The sequence below is a fragment of the Lactuca virosa genome, chromosome 6 (assembly GCF_052849685.1).
Source record: "Lactuca virosa cultivar CGN04683 chromosome 6, Lactuca_virosa_CGN04683_v6, whole genome shotgun sequence".
Lineage (NCBI taxonomy): Eukaryota > Viridiplantae > Streptophyta > Magnoliopsida > Asterales > Asteraceae > Lactuca > Lactuca virosa.
The window spans coordinates 157,236,307-157,258,282 of NC_136431.1; the positions used below are offsets into that span (position 1 = coordinate 157,236,307).

General features: G+C 38.7%; 1 protein-coding gene across 1 annotated transcript; it reads right to left on the reverse strand.

The window, feature by feature from the left end:
* Window positions 1–333: 333 nt before the first annotated feature.
* LOC145122030 (uncharacterized) lies at window positions 334–20,403 on the reverse strand. Its single transcript, XM_079057708.1, has 3 exons — window positions 19,735–20,403; window positions 19,288–19,545; window positions 334–621 (listed from the first exon to the last, which is right to left on the reverse strand). Exons 1-3 carry the CDS (start codon window positions 20,401–20,403, stop codon window positions 334–336), a joined length of 1,215 nt encoding a protein of 404 aa, XP_078913834.1.
* Between the last annotated feature and the right edge of the window lie 1,573 nt (window positions 20,404–21,976).

Sequence of the window (21,976 nt, forward strand, 5' to 3'; positions counted from 1 at the left end):
TAGTTCGAGTGGCTCGATGACCTTCGTGTTCACTGTAGTACGATGACTTTTCCTTCTTTGCTTTCCCATCTCACATGCGGCAAAAAGATGATCTTTGTCATACTTCAAGAGAGGAAGACCACACACATGATCACCAAGAAATAGCTTGTTGATGTCTTTGAAATTGAGGTGCGAAAGCCTCCTATGCCACAACCAAGTATCATCTATTGCAACCTTCGTGAGCAGACAAATAGAAGGTTTCCCTTGAATAGTATTGATATCCAATGGATACATCTCGCCTTTTTGTTTTGATTTAAGCAAAACTGATTTCGTCTTCTTTTCAATAATTTCAGATCATTCATCATCAAACGAGACCTTTAGACCTGTAGCCACTACTAACTGTGAAACACTTATTAAGTTGTGTTGCAGTCCTTCAACATACGCCACTTTGCGAATCGAGAATTCAACGTTCGTTATCATGCCATAACCTTTGATTTCTCCAAGTGCATTGTTGCCAAACTTGACAAGACCACCATCCTTCAGTTCTCTATATTCTCTTAGTTCCTCCTTTCTTCCCGTCATGTGACGCGAACAACCACTGTCGATATACCATTCAGTGTCAAACTGTTCGTCACGAATTACCTGCAAGAATTAAGCAGATTTAGGAACCCAAAGGTGTTTGGGTCCTCGTGAGCCTTTTACAGAACCTGGATAATGTCACACCCCAAAACCGGAACGGCGGAAACGTTCAGGGGTGGAGGACGTCATGTTTAGTATCACAAGATAAGCATTGTAGTAAGCAAGTAATGACCAACCATTTCATTAGAAAGAAAGTGTTTACAATGTGTGTGTTCACAAAACATAGAATTCATAAGCAAATAACAAAACAAGACTTGAAGCTATTATGCTCCATCTTCTGAATTCCCAGCACGAGTACCTGTCTACTAGGCTCCTGAGAATACAAGTTATTTGAAAGAGTTGATCAGCAATTAAGCCGGTGAGTTCATAAGATTTTAGTGATGTAAGTAAGTTGTAAAATGTTGTTGTAAAATGTAGTTGAAAGATGTAGTAAGTTGTAAGTTCTGTTTAGAAAAGTTCGCCTGTTCCCCTAGAAAATCCTATATTTCCTACTTTAATGAAAGATAAGTAAAAATGACTCTACAATCCCTTCTATGAGTACTAAGTGGATACAAGTTATATAAGACTCAGAGTAAACAAACAATCGATTGTGCGCATCTACCCTAAGGCGGAAAACATGCATCCCATTGTTTGTTTGATCATTGTGGTATATAACCCTGGTGTATTCACTTGTTACTCATGGAGTTAATTGTAATGGTTCCTTTATATTTAATGAAAAGATTCTTAAAGAAAACCCTTATTTCTTATAATAAAATGGTGACCATAGTGATTACTTTTATAATAACTTAGTTTATACTGGATATATATGATCTAATATCGGATAGGAAGTTAACTGGGTGAATCTGCCCTAAGCCCACAACCAAACAAGGAACAGGAAGTAAGGCGGAAAGCACACATCCAACTACCTATTGGGTATTAATTATATATAACCATGATGTATAAACTAAAGTATTATAGAGTTAATCACCTAAGGTCCTTTAAGTTTATACTGGTTAATAAAATGGATTAAACCCTTTACTGGGAAGTTTCTAGTTTTGTATACCAAAAGTTCTGATTTGGAAAGTATGTTTTGTACTAGAAAACTTTGCATTGACTCTGTGTCTTATGACTTGACCCATACCTGGTAACCTTATGATGACTTAGTGTATACTGAGCATATATATATCTAGAATCGAATAGAAAATAGACTGGGTGAATTCGTTCCAAGCCCACAACCAAACAAGGAACATGAAATGAAGCGGAGAGCACACATCCTATTACCTGTCGGATCCTATTGATATATATATATATCCTTTGATGTATACATTAAGGAATCATAAGGTTAGCATTATGGTCCTCTCTACTAATCGTAGCCTTCTACGAAGGCATCTAATGCTATGTGTGTTTGTTTCTTGCATGAGTTGTGTATTTTCCCAAGTGAGACTATCATTAACCAAAAATATAGTTTGTATTGACTTTCAAGTGGTACTGTCACTTTATAAAAGTAATGGGAAATGTAAGTACACAGTTGTCGTTTAAAATGACATACGGATGTACTGATGACCATAAAACATGTTTGTTTTATACTGGTCATAATGTGAAGGCTAGTACCCCTACTAAACGCTCTCCCTATCTAGAGATTAAGGGAACCAAACGCGACCTCTGCAAACTAATGCAAGCCGTGTAATTCACATTAAAGTTATATGATCATGTATACCCAATATAACTATCACCTTTTGTTTAAAAAAACGAGTTAGTGATTCATTGGTATAATTAGATCCTGTAGTAGTTCCATGCTATAGCATCTTAGTATGTTCGTTCTGTTTGTTTCTCATCATAGTATGTTCTCTTGTATAATGTATAGTATGTACTAGCTGTATTGTATGTTCTCTCTGTCTAGTATGTATGTATGTTCTGTTTATTTCTCATCATAGTATGTTTGACTCATGTATGAACTGACTCTTTGTATGCTTCATTGTACTAGAAATAATGAATAGTATCTTCCTAAACTATACCTATTATAGTTTACTAATGTTTGTACTTGAACTGTTATTGAAAAGACTCATTTTACTTACTAAGTTATGCTTGTACTTTAAAAACGGAGTTTGATTAACTATAAAGTAACATAACTTTAAAAGAGTTTTTGAAATGTTTTGATCACTTATAAAAGACATAAGCAACATTTTGAAAGATGTTTATAACAAACAATTACATAATTATCATTGTGTTCAACTTGTATTCCCCCCTTAAAAGCATTTAAAACAGTTAAAAGATTCATTACGGGGTATGAACTCACCTGATGTGGGTGATTCAATGAATACGCGTGTAAGGATGAGAAGTTCGACGAATGAAGTCCCGAGACACAACAAGTCCTAAATGACATATATTGACATATATTGGCATGAATATAGTGTTTATAAGCAACTATATGAAAGGAAACACCTTCCGAGACTAGGAAACACTTTGACCAAGTGTTGGAATCACATGTGATTCATCAAAGGAAAGTGGAATGGTAATACCATGAGTTTAATACCATGGGTTTACGGCCAAAGGGAGTTTATGGCCGTAAACTCATGGTCAAACATGCATAAGTGTGTATTTGAAGGCTAGGGAAGTTTTAGGGACTTTTGCTCTACACAAGGATGAGAAAGACCAACTCAATGGAGGCTTTTGATGAGTTTACGGCCCAAAGGAGTTTACAGCCGTAAACTCATGGTCATTATGCATTTGAGAGTAGTTTAAGGTCCTATTTCCATCAAGGAAGGGTTCTAGGTCACAAGCTTTGCATCTAGGAGGGTTTATGGCCAAAATGGCACCCTTAAAGGGGTTTACGGCCATGGGAGATGGCTTGGCCGTAAACTCCTTTTGTTCTTGTGTTTTTGATGTTTTCAAGGCTCTAAGCATGAGTCCTAACTAGATATCAAGTGTAGGGAAGAGTACTTACGATATAGAGGCTTGAAATGGTTGATTTTGGCCAAGAACACTAGTGTGTGTTCTTGGTGTTTCTTGAAGATCTAAGAAAACATGATTTCCATGGATGAATCATGAGGATGAAGCTAGTTAAGAAGAATTAACAACAAACTAGAGAAAGAACACTTACACTTTTGAAGATCTATGATGAAAAGTTGGATGATACTTGAGAGAGAACTCAAGTATTCTTGAGGGAAAGTGAGATAATGAATGAAAATGAGGGAATATGAGTCTTAAGGGTGAGTTTACGGCCCACCTTGAGTTTACGGCCGTAAACTCAAGTGTTGTGGCCGTGAACTCTTTTTGAAGAGGTTAAAGCTTGATTTGTTGAACAGTGTCTCTAGCAGGTACATTCTAACACTCATTCCTTAAGTGTAATAGGCTTAAAACTCCTTAGAATGACCTTTAACCAGGCTAGAACTCATTTCCCGTGAGTTTGACACTCAGTTGAGTTGACTGACTGGGCTTTTAAAACAAAAATTTTTCGAGTTGTCATAGACAAGCAATAGAGAGATCAATCATGTATGTTGTGACAACCCGAAATTTCTATTCTGTACAACCATTCACTTCAATAGAAGTCAGAACAGTTTCTGCTAACTTTTGAGCTGTGTCGAGTCAGTTTGAGTGTTCTAAAGCCTGGTACTTAAGGAGATAACAGGAGAGAGGATGGCGTAGGGTTTATTGTGCTACAATAATGTCCCAAAACTCCAAGAGTTTGGAGTTTATGGCCTAAACATGGTGTTTACGGCCGTAAACCCCAAGGGGTATAAATATGGCACTTAGCCATTTTATTCACTTTTTCACATTTTCAAGAACTAGAACTCAAATCCTCTCAAGTATCATCCAATTTTCCTTCTTGATCTTCAACTTTGTAAGTGTTTCTAGCCCTAATAAGTTGATATCTTACTTAATCTAGTGATCTTACATGATTCCATCCGTGAAATCATTCCATATGTGTAGATCTTCAAGTCTCACCAAGAACACCAAGAACACACACTAGTGTTCTTGGACTTCTAACACCTTTTCAAGCTTCTACATAGTAAGTACTCTTACCCTAGTGTGTTATAAGACTTGCTAGACTTCTTAATCATCTAGAAAACATAAGAAAACACAAGATCAAAGGTGTTTACGGTCCAAGATGTTCTTGGACCGTAAACCCTAATGAAGGGGCCAAAGTGTGCCCTAGTCCCTTACCAAGCCTTGGATACTAGTCTAGATACCATCCTTGATGTGCTTAGGACTTAAAACATCAAAAAGACCATAAACCATTTGGGTTTATGACCGTAAACCCAAGGAGAAATGGTCCAAGGACCGTAAACTCCACAAAGGAGTGAAATGGTGCCCTAATCACTTCCAAAGGCTTAGACTTGAAGCAAGAATGCTTCTTATGACCTTACAAGCTTCAAATCACAAAATGGTAAAAGTACCATGAGTTTACGACTGTAAACTCATGGGTTTACGACCGAAAACTCAATGAGAGTTGGTCCCAAAACCGTAAACTCCAAAAGAGTTTACCCTTGGACCCCAAATTCAATAGCCAAGTCCTACAACCCTTAGATGCAATCCTTAGTACTTATAGCACTTAAATCAAGTGTTTTACATGTCTTAGGATGTCTTGACTTGGTTAATTAGTTGTTTAATGACTAATTGGATACATATATGTGTTATTATATGTTAACTAGGATCCTTGTGTGTGTTCAAGTCTTCACTTGACACTTAGCATCCTATACTATCCGTTCATCCAAACCACTCACTACATGTGAGTTCATACCCCTTAATCAATCTTTTAAATGATTTTAAATGCTTTTATGGGGGGGATACAAGTTGAACTATTATAGTTATTATATCAATCACATGCGATTAATAACTACCAAACAAATGGATTTCTTACTTTTCAAACTGTGTTATCAAACTGTTTTACTTCAAACTGTTTTACAAACTCTTTCACATATCAAATACTTTTATTAAACCCTTTTAAACTTATTTTCTGTTAAATGTGTAGTTATATAGATATAGTTACATAAGTAGGATTGAAAGGACTTAGGAATGATAGCTCACCTTACTTCCTGTTCCTTGTTTGGTTGTGGACTTAGGGTATTCAGGTTATTTGTCCGAAGGTCGTTTGAATCCTAGTTATATATTATGTATATGTATATAGGTATAAAAGTTCCTTCTTTCATTCAGTTCAATACCTTTGGGTAGCAAAGGTATGCACACATGTTCATACACTCAAACAACATTACTAGTAAGCTATAATAGGTATAGTTTAGGGATATATTAATACTATTACTAGAACAGTGAAACATACAAAGAGTCAGTTCATACATGAGTCAATACTATACAGAGAGAACATGACATACAGATAGAAAATACTATGATGAGAAACAAACAATACTATACAGAGAGAACATACATACATGTTAGACAGGGAGAGAACACACAATAAAGCTAGCACATACATATACTAGAACATTACTACAGTTATGTGAGCCACGTAACGGGGCATGACACTACCTGTCATGACCATTTTGTATCCATAATCTCCTTAAGTGGGGAGCGTATGAGTTTGTGTATAGATCTATACTGGATTGACTATCCTACACCTCGCTGTACGCTACAGTGGGACTTGAAAGTCTACGGGTGCCAAACGTCATTTCTTCTGACATCTTACATTGTCGCGTTCTATAGTCGGTAGCAGGGTACAGGCCGATCACATGGTACTTTAAACAACAATTGGTTTAAGGTAGTTAGTACATCAGTAGTTACTTAATACAACACTACATTACTATTTCATTTTTCCCATTACATTCACTTTGTGATCTTCACACAATAAACAATGATGTAAAAACTATATTTTTGGTTAATGATAGTCAGATTTGGGAAAATACACACTCTTACAAGAGACACACACAGATACTAGATGCCTTGGTAGAAGTCTACTTTTAGTAGGAAACATAGGGTTTTCTAGGGGAGTTCAAACAATTACAAACTTTTACAACTTATACAATTACAGACTTACAAACACTTTCATCCAAATATAGACACTAATATACTTATGATCTCACCAGCTTTAAAGCTGATAAACTCTTTCAAAATAACTTGTATTCTCAGGTCACCAGTAGATAGGTACCGGTGCCAGGTTTTGAGAAGATGCAGCTCGTTCAAGACTCATCTTTTATTTTGATTCATATTTTGGTGTCTATTAAACTTGTCAGAACACACTTGTTTACTACTATGCATTGTTGTGATACTGTACATGACGTCCTCCACCCCCGAACGATTTCGCCATTCCGGTTTTCGGGTGTGACAGATTGGTATCAGAGCATTGTTTATAGTGAATTGAGTATATCAACCCATAAAAGATATACAAACTATAAACACAACGGGATTAAAATACTCTGATAAAGAGTTTATACTTTTAAATAATAAAATATTTAACCAAGTATACATACCTGCATTCATACTAAAATCAGTGTCACTAGGACAGAACAAAAGTATTACGATTGTTGGGCAGCACAAGTAGACTTAGAGACATATAGTCAAATCTGGGAAGGTATAGCCTGATCAACTATATTATCCGAGGAGTGACTAGCATGTGCCTAAGTGTGGTTGTGAGGTTGCAGCAAGTCTGAAAGCTTACCAACACCACTACAATGAAAACATTGGAACAGAACATAAACTTAAAATACTATAGGAGTATTTTGTGTTACTATAATTTCTTATCTGAGAACTAAAGGTCTTTATTAGTATATCAATAGTTGCTGAGTGGATACGCTAAGGTTATATGTATCTAGGATATCATAGACTTAGAATCTGTGATCTTTGCTTTACTTCCTGTTCCTTGTTTGGTTGTGGGATTAGAGTTAGGGTCACTTATTCGAAGGTCTATCCTGTCTCGGTTACATATGATTGGTATACACTACGTAAAATTTTGAAGTAACTGATAAAGATCATCTTATAATTATCTAATTAGTTCGTCTATTTAGTTATTTCTTATATCCCTTTTCTCGCGTAGATCATGGCTGGATTTCATATCCCCGGAGACCCGTACTATCCCAACCACGGCAATGCTGGATGCCTGGGAGAGGAGCCAGAAGATGAGCACCCAATCCCATTGGATGATCATGAAGCTGAAGGCTTTTCTGATGGTTCTGACTCAGAGCCAGAAGTCAACAACCTACCCCCAGCTGCTCAAGACCCAAACCCTCATCCAACATTTCAAGGACCCACACCTTTGTAGGCCACAAACTTGAATAGATGGAGTCAGGAACAGGGTCAACCCATTCCCTAAAATGGAGACAGAAGCTTTTACAACCTCACCGAGGGAGGTTCAGCTGACAGGGTCCTACCCATCATGGTTTGTAGGATTTCTCGGAACAACGAACAGGGTCGAGCAGCTATCGACCGAGTCGTGGAGATTGACGCCAACTCTAGCGTTAACACAGTCCGCATTCGCCAGCTGGAGTCTGCTCAAGAAAGGACTCAGGTCCGAAATACAGTTCTGCAGAGAGAACTTGCTGAAACCCAAGCTGAAGTCAGGGAACTTCGAGCTCAGCAAGCAAGATCTGATAGGCGCATGAGGGATATAGAACGTCTTCTGTCGGATTCAAGAACTCACTCTAGTAGTTCTCGTCGCCGATAGAGTCTCATAGACTTCTCTTTTGGATATAACCTAGTTTATGTAAAAACTCTCGTCTAATTTCCTATCTTGGTAAATCTCAGACCTTTAGGTCTTGATTAGGTCATAGTTCTGTAAAAAATTTTCCCATCTTGGTTAATGTAAGGCCTACTTCTAGGCCATTTTTCCCGAACTTGTTACATCTGTAATTCCAATATTATTGACAGATATCTAATCTTATGGAAATCAATATCCAATTGCTATCATCTGCTAGTACTAGATCATCCTTCAATCGTGCTATTCAATTGTGTTGTTGGGCTATGGAAAGTTAGTCCATGAGTCATTCTCATGAATTTTCCTATTAAATTCTTATCAATGTCTTCATCTTTCTAAACTTATAGTTAAAAGCTGCCTCCACGTCGATCAACAAGACGCGATTCTCCATCAACTGCAACACCACCTGATCCTCAAATCGATACGGCAGCTCTGAATGCTGCTGTAGCTGCGGCTGTGGCAATAGCCATGGCTCAATATCATTCTTCTGGTTCCACTGGAGGAGGAACCCCTGTTCAGTCTACTCATGGTGAAATCCCTGTGCGCTTGAGAGAGTGCTCCTACAAGGACTTCACCAGTTGCAAGCCACTGTCCTTTAAAGGGACTGGCGGAGTCATTGCCCTCTCGCAATGGTTCGAAAAGACAGAGTCGCTCTTCGAGATCTGCTCATGCCCGGAGGGAAGCAAAGTCAAATTTGCTGCATGCACCTTCGAGACAAAGGCCCTGACATGGTGGAATAGCCATGTCAAGTCACTATCTCTCATAGTGGCTAATGTTATGGGCTGGGAAGCTCTGAAAGAGCTAATGATTGAAGAATACTGCCCGAGGGGCGAAATCCAAAAGCTGGAGCAGGAACTGTGGAACCTAACCATGAAAGGCTCCGACATAGTCTCCTACACCGCCAGGTTCTGTGAACTGGTGGCCCTCTGTCCCAACATGGTTCATATAGAGGGAAAGAAGATAGAAAGATACATATGGGGGCTGGTGCCTCCATTCCAGGGAAATGTTTTGGCTTCAAACCCCACCACATTCGATAGTGCCAAGCGATTGGCACAACGGCTTATTGACCATGGGGTTCGTACCCCGGCCGCAACAACAACCCTGGCCATCTCAGAACCTTCCAAAACCGCTGATTCCAAGCGGAAGTTCTGGGATGACAAGAAGAAGAAAAAGGCTGCCAAAAAGCAGCAGGTCGTGGCAGTTCATGCTGCGATAGCACCTGTCGCTGCTGCTCCGGTAAAGCAGTACCCTGGAAGTTTTCCTAAGTGCAACAAATGCAACTTCCACCATGTCGGTGCCTGCCGGGAAATGCAGTGTTTGAACTGCAACAGGAAGGGGCACACTGCTCGTTTCTGCAAAGCTCCGGCGAGGCCAATCAACCAAGTCCCCGGCGCAGGAGTGGGCCAAGCTTGCTACAATTGTGGCGAGGTGGGCCACTACAAGAGGTACTTCCCTAAGGCAGGGAATGCCGGAAGAGTGGGAAGAGTTCTGGCCATAGGCCACGAGGAAGCGGTTGCCGACCCCACAGTGGTCACTGGTACGTTTCTCCTCGATAACTCTTATGCATGCATACTGTTTGATAGTGGAGCGAAGAGGAGTTTCGTGAACCAAAAATTTGCTCATTTACTTAAGCAAAAATCACGAGCACTTAAAGAACCGTTCACTGTATAAATGGCTAATGGAAAGACGGAGAGCACTAGCAGTATATTCATAGGGAGTACCCTAACACTAGATAGCCATTCATTTTCGATCGACCTCATGCTGGTCTCAATTAAAAGTTTCGACGTCATTATCGGCATGAATTGGTTGAGTCTTCATCTTGCCGACATCATGTGTTACGAAAATGCTGTACGCCTTAATCTGTCGTCTGGCAAAACTCTAGTAGTATATGGCGACAAACCCGACACAAACCTTCGTATCATTCGAGCGTTCAAGCTCAGAAATTCTTGCGAAAGGAATGTCGCGCATTCCTTGCTCATGTGGTTGATGTGAGCCAAGAAACGAAGGACATTCAGAACATATCAATAGTACGCGACTTTCTCGACATCTTTCCGGAAGAACTCCCAGGATTACCTCCGCAACGTCAAGTCGAGTTCAGAATCGACTTAGTTCCAGGGGCTACCCCCGTAGCCAAATCGCCCTATCGTCTAGCACCTGCAGAGATGCAAGAACTGTCCTGTCAACTTAACGAACTGCTCTGCAAGGGCTTTATAAGACCAAGCTTCTCACCCTGGGAGCTCCAGTCTTGTTCATCAAGAAGAAAGACGGATCGTTTCGTATGTGCATCGACTACAGGGAGCTCAACAAACTGACCGTCAAAAATCGTTACCCTCTGCCTCGCATTGACGATTTATTTGATCAACTGCAAGGGGCGAACTTCTTTTCAAAAATCGATCTAAGATCCGGATATCACCAACTACGAGTGCTAGGGGAGGATGTCCCGAAGATAGCCTTCCGAACTCATTATGGGCACTACGAATTCGTAGTGATGCCGTTCAGATTAACAAATGCGCCCGCAGTATTCATGGATTTAATGAATAGGGTGTGTCGTCCTTACTTGGATCAGTTCGTCATCGTCTTCATCGATGACATACTCATCTACTCTCGTAATAAGGAGGAACATAGTCAACATCTGCGACTAGTCTTAGAAACACTACGTTCGGAGAAGCTCTATGCGAAGTTCTCGAAATGTGAATTTTGGATCCGAAGAGTCGAATTCTTAGGGCACGTGGTTAGCGAAGAGGGAATACACATGGACCCTTCCAAAATCAAAGCCATTGAGATCTGTTCAGCACCGAGGACGCCTACAGAAATTCGTCAATTTCTAGGCCTCGCTGGCTACTATCGCAGGTTCATTCAGAACTTCTCCCGCATCGCGAAACCTCTTACAACACTGACCCAGAAGGGCGTGGCCTTTGACTGGGAAGAAAAGTAGGAGAGAGCGTTCCAAACGATCTTGAGCTAGGAGCGTCAAATCAAGGGCTTTATAAGACCAAGCTTCTCACCCTGGGATAGAAGACTTCGTTGTCTATTGCGATGCATCAAATCAAGGGCTCGGATGTGTTCTGATGCAGCGAGGTAAGGTCATCGCCTACGCCTCGAGACAGCTGAAGACACACGAGGTCAACTACACTACCCACGATATTGAGCTAGGACCAGTTGTGTTTGCTCTGAAGATCTGGAGACACTACCTGTAGTGTGTCTTCACTTGGGAGCGAGAGGATCAGATGAAACTGAAATATCCTCGTCTTTTTACTTAGTTATTTATAACTACTTATTTGCTTAAACTCTAATTTCGGGACGAAATTCCTTCTAACGGGGGGATGATGTGACAACCCGAAATTTCTATTATGTACAACCATTCACGTCAATAGAAGTCAGAACAGTTTCTGCTAACTTTTGAGCTGTGTAGAGTCAGTTTGAGTGTTCTAAAGCCTGGTATTTCAGGAGATAACAGGAGAGAGGATGCCCTAGGGTTTATTGTGATACAATAATGTCCCACAACTCCAAGAGTTTGGAGTTTACGGCCTAAACATGGTGTTTACGGCCGTAAACCCCAAGGGGTATAAATATGGCACTTAGCCATTTTATTCACTTTTTCACATTTTCAAGATCCAAAACTCAAATCCTCTCAAGTATCATCCGATTTTCCTTCTTGATCTTCAACTTTGTAAGTGTTTCTTACCCTAAAAAGTTGATATCTTACTTAATCTAGTGATCTTACATGATTCCATCCGTGAAATCATTCTATATGTGTAGATCTTCAAGTTTCACCAAGAATACCAAGAACACACACTAGTGTTCTTGGACTTCTAACACCTTTTCAAGCTTCTACATAGTAAGTACTCTTACCCTAGTGTGTTATAAGACTTGCTAGACTTCTTAATCATCTAGAAAACATAAGGAAACACAAGATCAAAGGTGTTTACGGTCCAAGATGTTCTTGGACCGTAAACCCTAATGAAGGGGCCAAAGTGTGCCCTAGTCCCTTACCAAGCCTTGGATACTAGTCTAGATACCATCCTTGATGTGCTTAGGACTTAAAACATCAAAAAGACCATAAACCATTTGGGTTTACGGCCGTAAACCCAAGGAGAAATGGTCCAAGGACCGTAAACTCCACAAAGGGGTGAAATGGTGCCCTAATCACTTCCTAAGGCTTAAACATGAAGTAGGAATGCTTCTTATGACCTTTAAAGCTTCAAAACACAAAATCGTAAAAGTACCATGAGTTTACGGTCGTAAACTCATGGGTTTACGACCGTAAACTCAATGAGAGTTGGTCCCAAAACTGTAAACTCCAAAAGAGTTTACCCTTGGACCCCAAACTCAATAGCCAAGTCCTACAACCCTTAGATGCAATCCTTAGTACTTATAACACTTAAATCAAGTGTTTTACATGTCTTAGGATGTCTTGACTTGGTTAATTAGTTGTTTAATGACTAATTGGATACATATATGTGTTATTATATGTTAACTAGGATCGTTGTGTGTGTTCAAGTCTTCACGTGGCACTTAGCATCCTATACTATCCGTTCATCCAAACCACTCACTACAGGTGAGTTCATACCCCTTAATCAATCTTATAAATGATTTTAAATGCTTTTATGGGGGGGGGGGATACAAGTTGAACTATTATAGTTATTATATCAATCACATGCGATTAATAACTACCAAACAAGTGGATTTCTTACTTTTCAAACTGTGTTATCAAACTGTTTTACTTCAAACTGTTTTACAAACTCTTTCACATATCAAATACTTTTATTAAACCCTTTTAAACTTATTTTTTGTTAAATGTGTACTTATATAGATATAGTTATATAAGTAGGATTGAAAGGACTTAGGAATGATAGCTCACCTTACTTCATGTTCCTTGTTTGGTTGTGGACTTAGGGTATTCAGGTTATTTGTCCGAAGGTCGTTTGAATCCTAGTTATATATTATGTATATGTATATAGGTATAAAAGTTCCTTCTTTCATTCAGTTCAATACCTTTGGGTAGCAAAGGTATGCACACATGTTCATACATTCAAACAACATTACTAGTAAGCTAATAGGTATAGTTTAGGGATATACTAATACTATTACTAGAACAGTGAAACATACAAAGAGTCAGTTCATACATGAGTCAATACTATACAGAGAGAACATGACATACAGATAGAAAATACTATGATGAGAAACAAACAATACTATACAGAGAGAACATACATACATGCTAGACAGGGAGAGAACATACAATACAGCTAGCACATACATATACTAGAACATTACTACAGTTATGTGAGCCACGTAACGGGGCATGACACTACCTGTCATGACCATTTTGTATCCAAAATCTCCTTAAGTGGGGAGCGTATGAGTTTGTGTATAGATCTATACTGGATTGACTATCCTACACCTCGCTGCTCGCTACAGTGGGACTTGCAAGTCTATGGGTGACAAACGTCATTTCTTTCGACATCTTACATTGTCGTGTTCTATAGTCGGTAGCAGGGTACAGGCCGATCACATGGTACTTTAAATAACAATTGGTTTAAGGTAGTTAGTACAACAGTAGTTACTTAATACAACACTACAATACTATTTCATTTTTCCCATTACATTCACTTTGTGATCTTCACACAATAAACAATGATGTAAAAACTATATTTTTGGTTAATGATAGTCAGATTTGGGAAAATACACACTCTTACAAGAGACACACACAGATACTAGATGCCTTGGTAGAAGGCTACTTTTAGTAGGAAACATAGGGTTTTCTAGGGGAGTTCAAACAATTACAAACTTTTACAACTTATACAATTACAGACTTACAAACACTTTCATACAAATACATACACTAATATACTTATGATCTCACCAGCTTTAAAGCTGATAAACTCTTTCAAAATAACTTGTATTCTCAGGTCACCAGTAGACAGGTAACGATGCTAGGTTTTGAGAAGATGGAGCTCGTTCAAGACTCATCTTTTATTTTGATTCATATTTTGGTGTCTATTAAACTTGTCAGAACACACTTGTATTAAATTATATTATTAATGCAATGGATGATGTTTTTGCTTGTTTACTACTATGAATTGTTGTGATACTGTACATGACGTCCTCCACCCCCGAACGATTCCGCCGTTCCGGTTTTGGGGTGTGACATATGTTCGTTTTATTAAAGTTGTTTGATCTTTCCTTTTTATTGTGAAAACCTTGATCTTGTTGTTTTTCATTTCCTCAGAATCAAATTGGATTTGTTTATTTTTAGGTTGATTCTTGACGAATTCTCTCTTAACTCTCTTAGGGTTATCAATCGATTGCTTAGTTTGAGTTCTCGAATTCGAGACTAACTTTCCCTTTCCCTTGACATCATTTGGAGATGCATTAGAGGGATGAGTTCTCTTTTGAAAAGAGGGTTTAGGAATGAAGTTCGCTTTTGAGTTGCAAGTATGACAACGAGAGCACTGACTAGGATTTGCCTTCGAACGAGCTTTCACGCCTTAATTGAAAGGTTTTTCTCTGTGAACATAGTTGGAATTTTGGGATTGCCAAAATTTCTTCCTTTCATTAAGATTGTTCTGGTATCTTCAATTCCTTAATCGCTTTTGCTCAGCAAGTTGTTCAGCGGACTTGTGAATATTCACATGTGGTTTCGCTTTCTTGGCATAGGTTTATTTCTTCACTGGATGAGGATTCGTTTCGTTTTGAACTTCCTTGGTACCACTTGGGCTACCCTTTTCAAATGCTGAACGATTGTTCAGTGGTTCTGCTATATATTGACCTTTAACTCTCCAAGAGGTTCTTTCAGATAGACCCTTCGTTTCGTCTGCATTATCAATTGGTGCGGACCAAAAGAATTCATCACAACCATCTTTGTTGTCTTCATTAACGATGGACGTTAGTTCGACGGTTTGATCTTTGTCTAGTCCCCCAGTGGCAAACACTTGATTTGGTATAGTTTAGACTTTTGTAAAAACAGTTGTTCTTGCTTTTAGTGTTTTTGGTTGATTTTGAGAAATCCGCGCGAATTCAACCGAATTTTCAGAAATCAAATCTTTTACAGGTAAAGGTTCGTTTCTAATAAACTCTGAGCAATCCACTTTGTCCTCTACTGAGATTTCACTCATATCACTATCCTCATCAAATTTAGAAGTACTTTCAACATTTATTTTATTTTTTGAACTCAATTTGGCATTCAATGAGTCGAATTTCAGTACAGTCTCAGACTTGATTTGCTTTTTATCTTTTTCATCCAAAAGCTATTTCAACATATTTTTGTGGTCTTTGGACTTAATATAAGATTCAATTCGTTTAAGTCCAACCGTGTATGCATCATAAGTTTTTTCTGACAAAACTATGGATTCTGTCACACCCCAAAACCGGAATGGCGGAAACATTCTGGGGTGGAGGACGTCATGTCAAGTATGACAACATATGCAGTATATTAATCAAAGTACAACAACCATTGCATTAATAGTAATTTTACATAGGTTACATTTAACAACAATATCAAAAGTAGATATAGGAATATAACATAAACTGCAGCTTGGTACTAGGCTGACTTCGCAAAAGCTCCCGGAGTGTACCTGTCTACTAATGACCTGAGAATACAAGTTATTTTGAAAGCGAGTATCAACATTTTAATGTTGGTGAGTTCATAAGTATTTAATGACATTGGTATAAATACATGTTTTTCTTCAAAATAATCTCACTAGATAATGGTGATTTGAGTTTACAGAGTATTAGAATTCTTTCCAGAAAATCCTATATTTTCTAATAAAAGTAGTCTTCTACCAAGACCCAATTGTTTTATGTTTAAGGAGTAATTTCCCCCAAAGGTAACTATTATTATCAAAATATAGTTTATACTTTAAGAAATAGGTGAAAAGATCACAAGCAAAAGTAATAGGGAAAATACTATATTACCTCAGCAGTAACGCTGCTGACTAAAAGTGAATAAAACATAGACTCCAGGTGGTATCGAATGAACCATAAGTCTCGGAGAGTCTAAAGGAATGAAGTATAGACTCCAGGCGGTATTAAGTGAACAATACGCCTCGGAGAGTCTAAGTGAATGAAATACAGACTCTAGGTAGTATTAAGTGAACAATACGCCTCGGAGAGTCTAAGTGAATGAAATACAGACTCTAGGCGGTATTAAGTGAACAATACGCCTCGGAGAGTCTAAGTGAATGAAATACAAACTCCAGGCGGTATTAAGTGGACAATACACCTCGGGGAGTCTAAAGTAATAAAATACAGACTCCAGGTAGTATTAAATGGACAATACACCTCGGGGAGTCTAAAGTAATAAAATACAGACTCCAGGTAGTATTAAATGGATAATACACCTCGGGGAGTCTAAAGTAACCTTTAATCCTAAGTAGGTTAGTTTAAAGGTTTAAAATGTGGCCTAGTGTATAACTAGGAAAATATATTATGATGGTTTCATATGTAGAAAATACCGTGATAATACTGATTTCCTTAAAGCCATGAATTATAAGGTAAATGCAAAGATACTCGTAACCATACTGATTGACGGATGTAAACATGACGACCTGCTGGCGTCGGAATGAATGTGACATTTGTCACCCCTTGGCTTGGTCGGTCGAGACTGTAGCTAGCAGTCAGGATGTGGGATGGTCTGTCCTGTATAGATCTATACACACAATGCCCGCTCTCCCTCCAGGAGACTCTGGTTACCGCTCGACAACGGTGAAATCCGTGTCATGAGGATGTATCTCGTGTTTTTATTTCTATATACCTTTCTTTTTACTAAAAGTAAAAGTGTTTAGAATATAGATATAACTAAGTTCTCCTTCATGAAAGTTATGGTCGGTTTCTAAACTATACCTATTATAGTTTACTCGAGGGGTTATCTAGATGCCTTTGCTACCCAAAGGTGTTGAACTGGAATAAGAGTATTAACATCTAACCAGATATACATAATATATAACTAGGACTTCAACGACACTCGGACAAATAACCGGATGCTCTAAGTCTACAACCAAACGAGGAACAGGAAATAAAGCGGGTTATTAGTCCTAATTCCTTCAAACCCTACTTATATAACTATATCTATATAGACATGGATCTATCAAGAATATAAGTTTAAAAGACTTTGATAAAAGCTTGGTAATTTAAAAGAGATCTTGGTACTTTAAAAGAGATTTGAAAACAAAGTTTGGAAACCTTTAGCTGGATAAAACAATTTAACATGCAGAAATCTTTTTGCTATACAGTTATTAATCACATATGGTTGATAAAATAACTTTATAGTTCAACTTGTATTCCCCCATAAAAGCATTTAAAATCATTTAAAAAGGTTGATTAAGGGGTATGAACTCACCTGAAGTGGGTGATTCGGATGAACGGGTGTTATAGGATGCTAAGTGTCAAGTGAGGGCTTGAACACACACGCGGATCCTATTGAGCATGCAATGATACATTTATGTATCTAATTAGTCATTTAATAACTAATTAAGCAATTAAAGACACTCAGTTACTTGAAAACACTTTGTTTCAAGTGCTAGGAGTGCTAAGGGTTGCATCTTAAGAGAGTATGGCCTCACATTGGAGTTTACTCCCCATATGGTAGCACCATATGGGTTTACGGTTCTGGGACCATTTCCCCTATGAGTTTACGACCGTAAACTCATGGCAATGGTGTCATTGGGTGTTTTAAGGTCCTAAACCACACAAGGAAGTAAGCTAGACTCGAATCCAAGGCTTAGGAAGTGACTAGGGCTCGAAATGCCCCTTTGTTGGAGTTTACGGTCCTTGGACCACTCCTTGGGAGTTTACGGTCGTAAACACATGTGTTTACGGTCGTAAACTCATGAGTTTACGGCCGTAAACTCATGTTTATCCAACCATCTCGTGTTTTGGTGTTTCTAGCTTATGCATGCAAGGTTCTAGTCCTTTATACAAGCCATGGAAGGTGTTAGGGGCACTTAAACACCATCTGAAGGTGTTTACGGTTCTAGGAGATCTCCTTGAACCGTAAACACATATAATCTTGGGGATTTTGATGTTCTTCAAGGGTTTAACATGTTTTCTAAGCGAATAACTAGTTAGGAGGAGTGTACTTACTTATAGGAAGCTCGAATGAGTGTTTAAGGGCCAAAAACACTAGTGTGTGTTCTTGGTGTTCTTGGTGTTTTGATGAACACTTGAAGATCTAATAAAAGAGGAGATTTCCATGGATGAAATCGAGTAAAAGCACTAGATAAAGTGTTATATGAACGAATTTAGGAAGAAAACACTTACAATTTTGGCGGATTTGAAGAAATAAGATATGATACTTGAGAGAGAATCTTGAGTGTTCTTGAGGTGGGAAGTGAAAAATGAAGGAGTGAAGGGTAAACTCATGCTATATGCATGAGTTCATGGGAAAAGGGAGTTTACGGCCCAAACTCCCTTGTTTGGCCGTAAACACCTAGTCAAGGTGTTAAACGTTTATTTATTTCACAACACTCCTAACGGGTACTTCCATTTATTTGTTCGTTTGACGAAAAATTAAAATAAAATATCCAAACGGACTTAAAACCGGCCAAAAATGTGTTGAGATGAATTTGACCATTATTTGACGTGCTTGACTGTGGAGTTTATACAAATGAAAGTTTCGGGTTGTCACAGATTCACAATTATAATAGTCGGCATCTATTTCATCTTCCTTTAATTCCAGAAATGGTACGATCATTTTATGAATTTTCTCACCAATTACGCAATCAATGTGCAACTGAGTGATGTTAAAGTAAAGCCTCTTAGCAATTAAACAAAAAATGTTACATTGTTTTAAAAGCTTCAAATTGTCATGTTGCAAATAAATTAATTGATCCCTAGACTTAGATGACTCCGACTCAATCTTCTCAATCTACATTCGCCTCTCATCGCTTTTTGATGAAACCCTGCTCAATTGATCGGTTAGGTTAGAGTTTGTTAACCGTGTTCGTTTCAAACTATCACTAATGCTTGAAAAAGTGAATTTTAGATCGTTCAATTCGGTTTCATATTTTAGAAACAGGTATATGCAGAGATTCGAGAATGGAATTTACCTTGTTAATCAGTTGTTCACATTCGTTGATCTGTTCTGGGACTGGGCGTGCAACGAAAAAACTGTCATCTCCTTTTCCACTTCCAGTGGCACTCGTTTGTGATCCCTCTTTTGTCACCATCAAACACTTGCCTGCAAACTGTGAACCCTCTTCCTTCGCAACGAATCCCCTTCCATGCGTGGGCTTGCGAACTTCATCATCCTCTGAATCTGTTGACCAGACTTCGACTCCTCCAAACTCATCTTCCACAACATTTTCCTACACAATCAAAGCAGGCATAGAGTTATCAGTAGTTTTCTTCCTCTTCATCTCCTCTATCTTTTGCATGTGATACGTCTCGTCATCTTCTCCTTCCTTTCTCTCATTCAACTTCCTCAGCATGCAATCCTTAGCCAAATGGTTTTTGCGATGACATTAGTTACAGTCATATCCAGAGTCACCAACAACCTTTTTATCGCTTTTATCATCTTCCTTTTGAGAAGCACTTTTTGTTTCTTCCTTCACTTTTTCTAAGCTATAACTTCCTTTCCAATTTCTATTCTTGTACAATGGAAATTTCTTCCTTGCGAATCGCTTGGGATTCGAAACCATCAAGGCATACTCCTCATTAGTGAGGTCACCTTCCGAGTGATCAGATTCAGATCCATCCTCTGCAACAATTTTGCCTTTTGCAACAAGAGCTAGAGACCCCATACTGGAAAAATCCTTCGCTTTCTTTGACACTTCGCTTTCATGAGCTTTAAGAATACCAACCAACTTAGCCAAAGAATAACTCTTAAACTGCTCGTGCGCCTTAACTGTAGAGACAACTGTTATCCATTCAGACCTTAGTCCGTTCATAAATGTAACCTTTTGCTCGATTACTTCTCTTCCAATGTCGTGTTTGGTCATCCTGCTGAGAAGATGGTTGTAGCGATTGATGGTCTGACTTAGATTCTCTTCTCGCTTTTGTAAGAAAGCCCCAAACTCCGTAAGTAGGAGTGTCTGAGTTGACTGGTCAAGGTCTGCGTCTGTGGAGTAAAGTTCCTTGAGCATGTTCCATATTTCTTTTGCAGTTTCACAAGAGCTAACCAATCGAAACGTGTCAGCATGCAGAGCAAATCTAATGATCCTCATAGCTTTAACATTGCTAATTAGTTTCTCTTTATCATCTTTGGGCACACCTTTGACCTTGAGAGGCAGTTGGTTGTACTCTTTCTGAGTTTTGATTTTTCTTTTGGTCTATGTGTGAACAAATGGACCTAGAGTAATGGCTTCCCATATCAGATAACCATTTTCGTCTGAACCTAGAACATAATCTTCAAAATGGAGCGCCCAAACTTCATACTCGTGAGGGATGTATTGGGATCCTTGTTGTTGATCCAATACTGCTTGAGATATTCTAGGAGTTAATGCTTGAGTCGTCGTGTTTCATCTTGACAAGATCTTTGTAACCTGTTACGAATCAGATGTGCAAACTCAACAAATAAAAGGGTAATATCAAGATCACAGTAAGTCGTCAGAAAAACTAACAAAGACGACTAACTAAGATCCTATATCAGCGGAAACCCTAGTAGCTCAACAAACATAAGAGGTGCGTATAGATTACACAATCTCCCGCTCTGATACCAATTGTTGGGATGAAAATCGTAGATGATCGATAGATTCAACAGGTAAACAAAGAACACAAACGTAATCTAGCTACTTGGGCCGAAAACCCTTCCATTTAACCTCATTGGGCCGAAAACCCATATATGGGCTCTAATGGGTCGAAAATCCCTATTGGGCCCAATATATTCTTGAATTGCATTCAAGCCCAAAATCCCATTTCCTCTTTTCCTCATTTGGGCCGATCGTAATTTAAAAAAAAAAAAAGAGAAAAACTATGTTGGATAAATATAATGCCACCTCACATTTGTCTTCCATGTATCTAGGTCTTATGTCCAAAAAATAACCATGACTTTCACATCATCATGCCTAGAAGTCAAACTCTATTACCCTCCTCTCTCACCCCCTTCATCGGCCGACTTCACCCCCCCTCGACCCTCTCTCCATTTCTCACTTTCAAAGTTACACTCTTAACTCATTTTTCTCTCAAACTCAAGAAACTCCCCCATTTTTCTTCATCAAAATTCGAGGGTTTTGGGTGGATTTTCTCAAGAAGTTCTCTTCAAGTATTACACTCTTGGTAAGTTCCTATTAAGCTCTATGGTTTTAATCAAAGTTTGCACTAGAAATCATTCCTTAAACCACTCTATTTTCGTGTATATGTTCTCTAGAGCCCCAAAAACTTCATAAATTTCTTCAAGAAGCAAGCTAAGGCCGTGAACCACCTCCACCTTTCTCTTCAAAACCGATCAAGCCCCAAGGTGAGCTTCATACCCCTATTTTTGATTTTTTCTTTCTTTTGGGGGAGGATACAAGTCAAAGTCTTGTGCAAATCTTTGTATATTTGCTTGTATGTGCATGTGTTGTATGATATGTGACAACCCAAAATTTCTATTCTGTACAACCATTCACTTCAATAGAAGTCAGAACAGTTTCTGCTAACGTTTGAGCTGTGTAGAGTCAGTTTGAGTGTTCTAAAGCCTAGTACTTCAGGAGATAACAGGAGAGAGGATGCCCTAGGGTTTATTGTGCAACAATAATGTCCTAAAACTCCAAGAGTTTGGATTTTACGGCCTAAACAAGGTGTTTACGGCCGTAAACC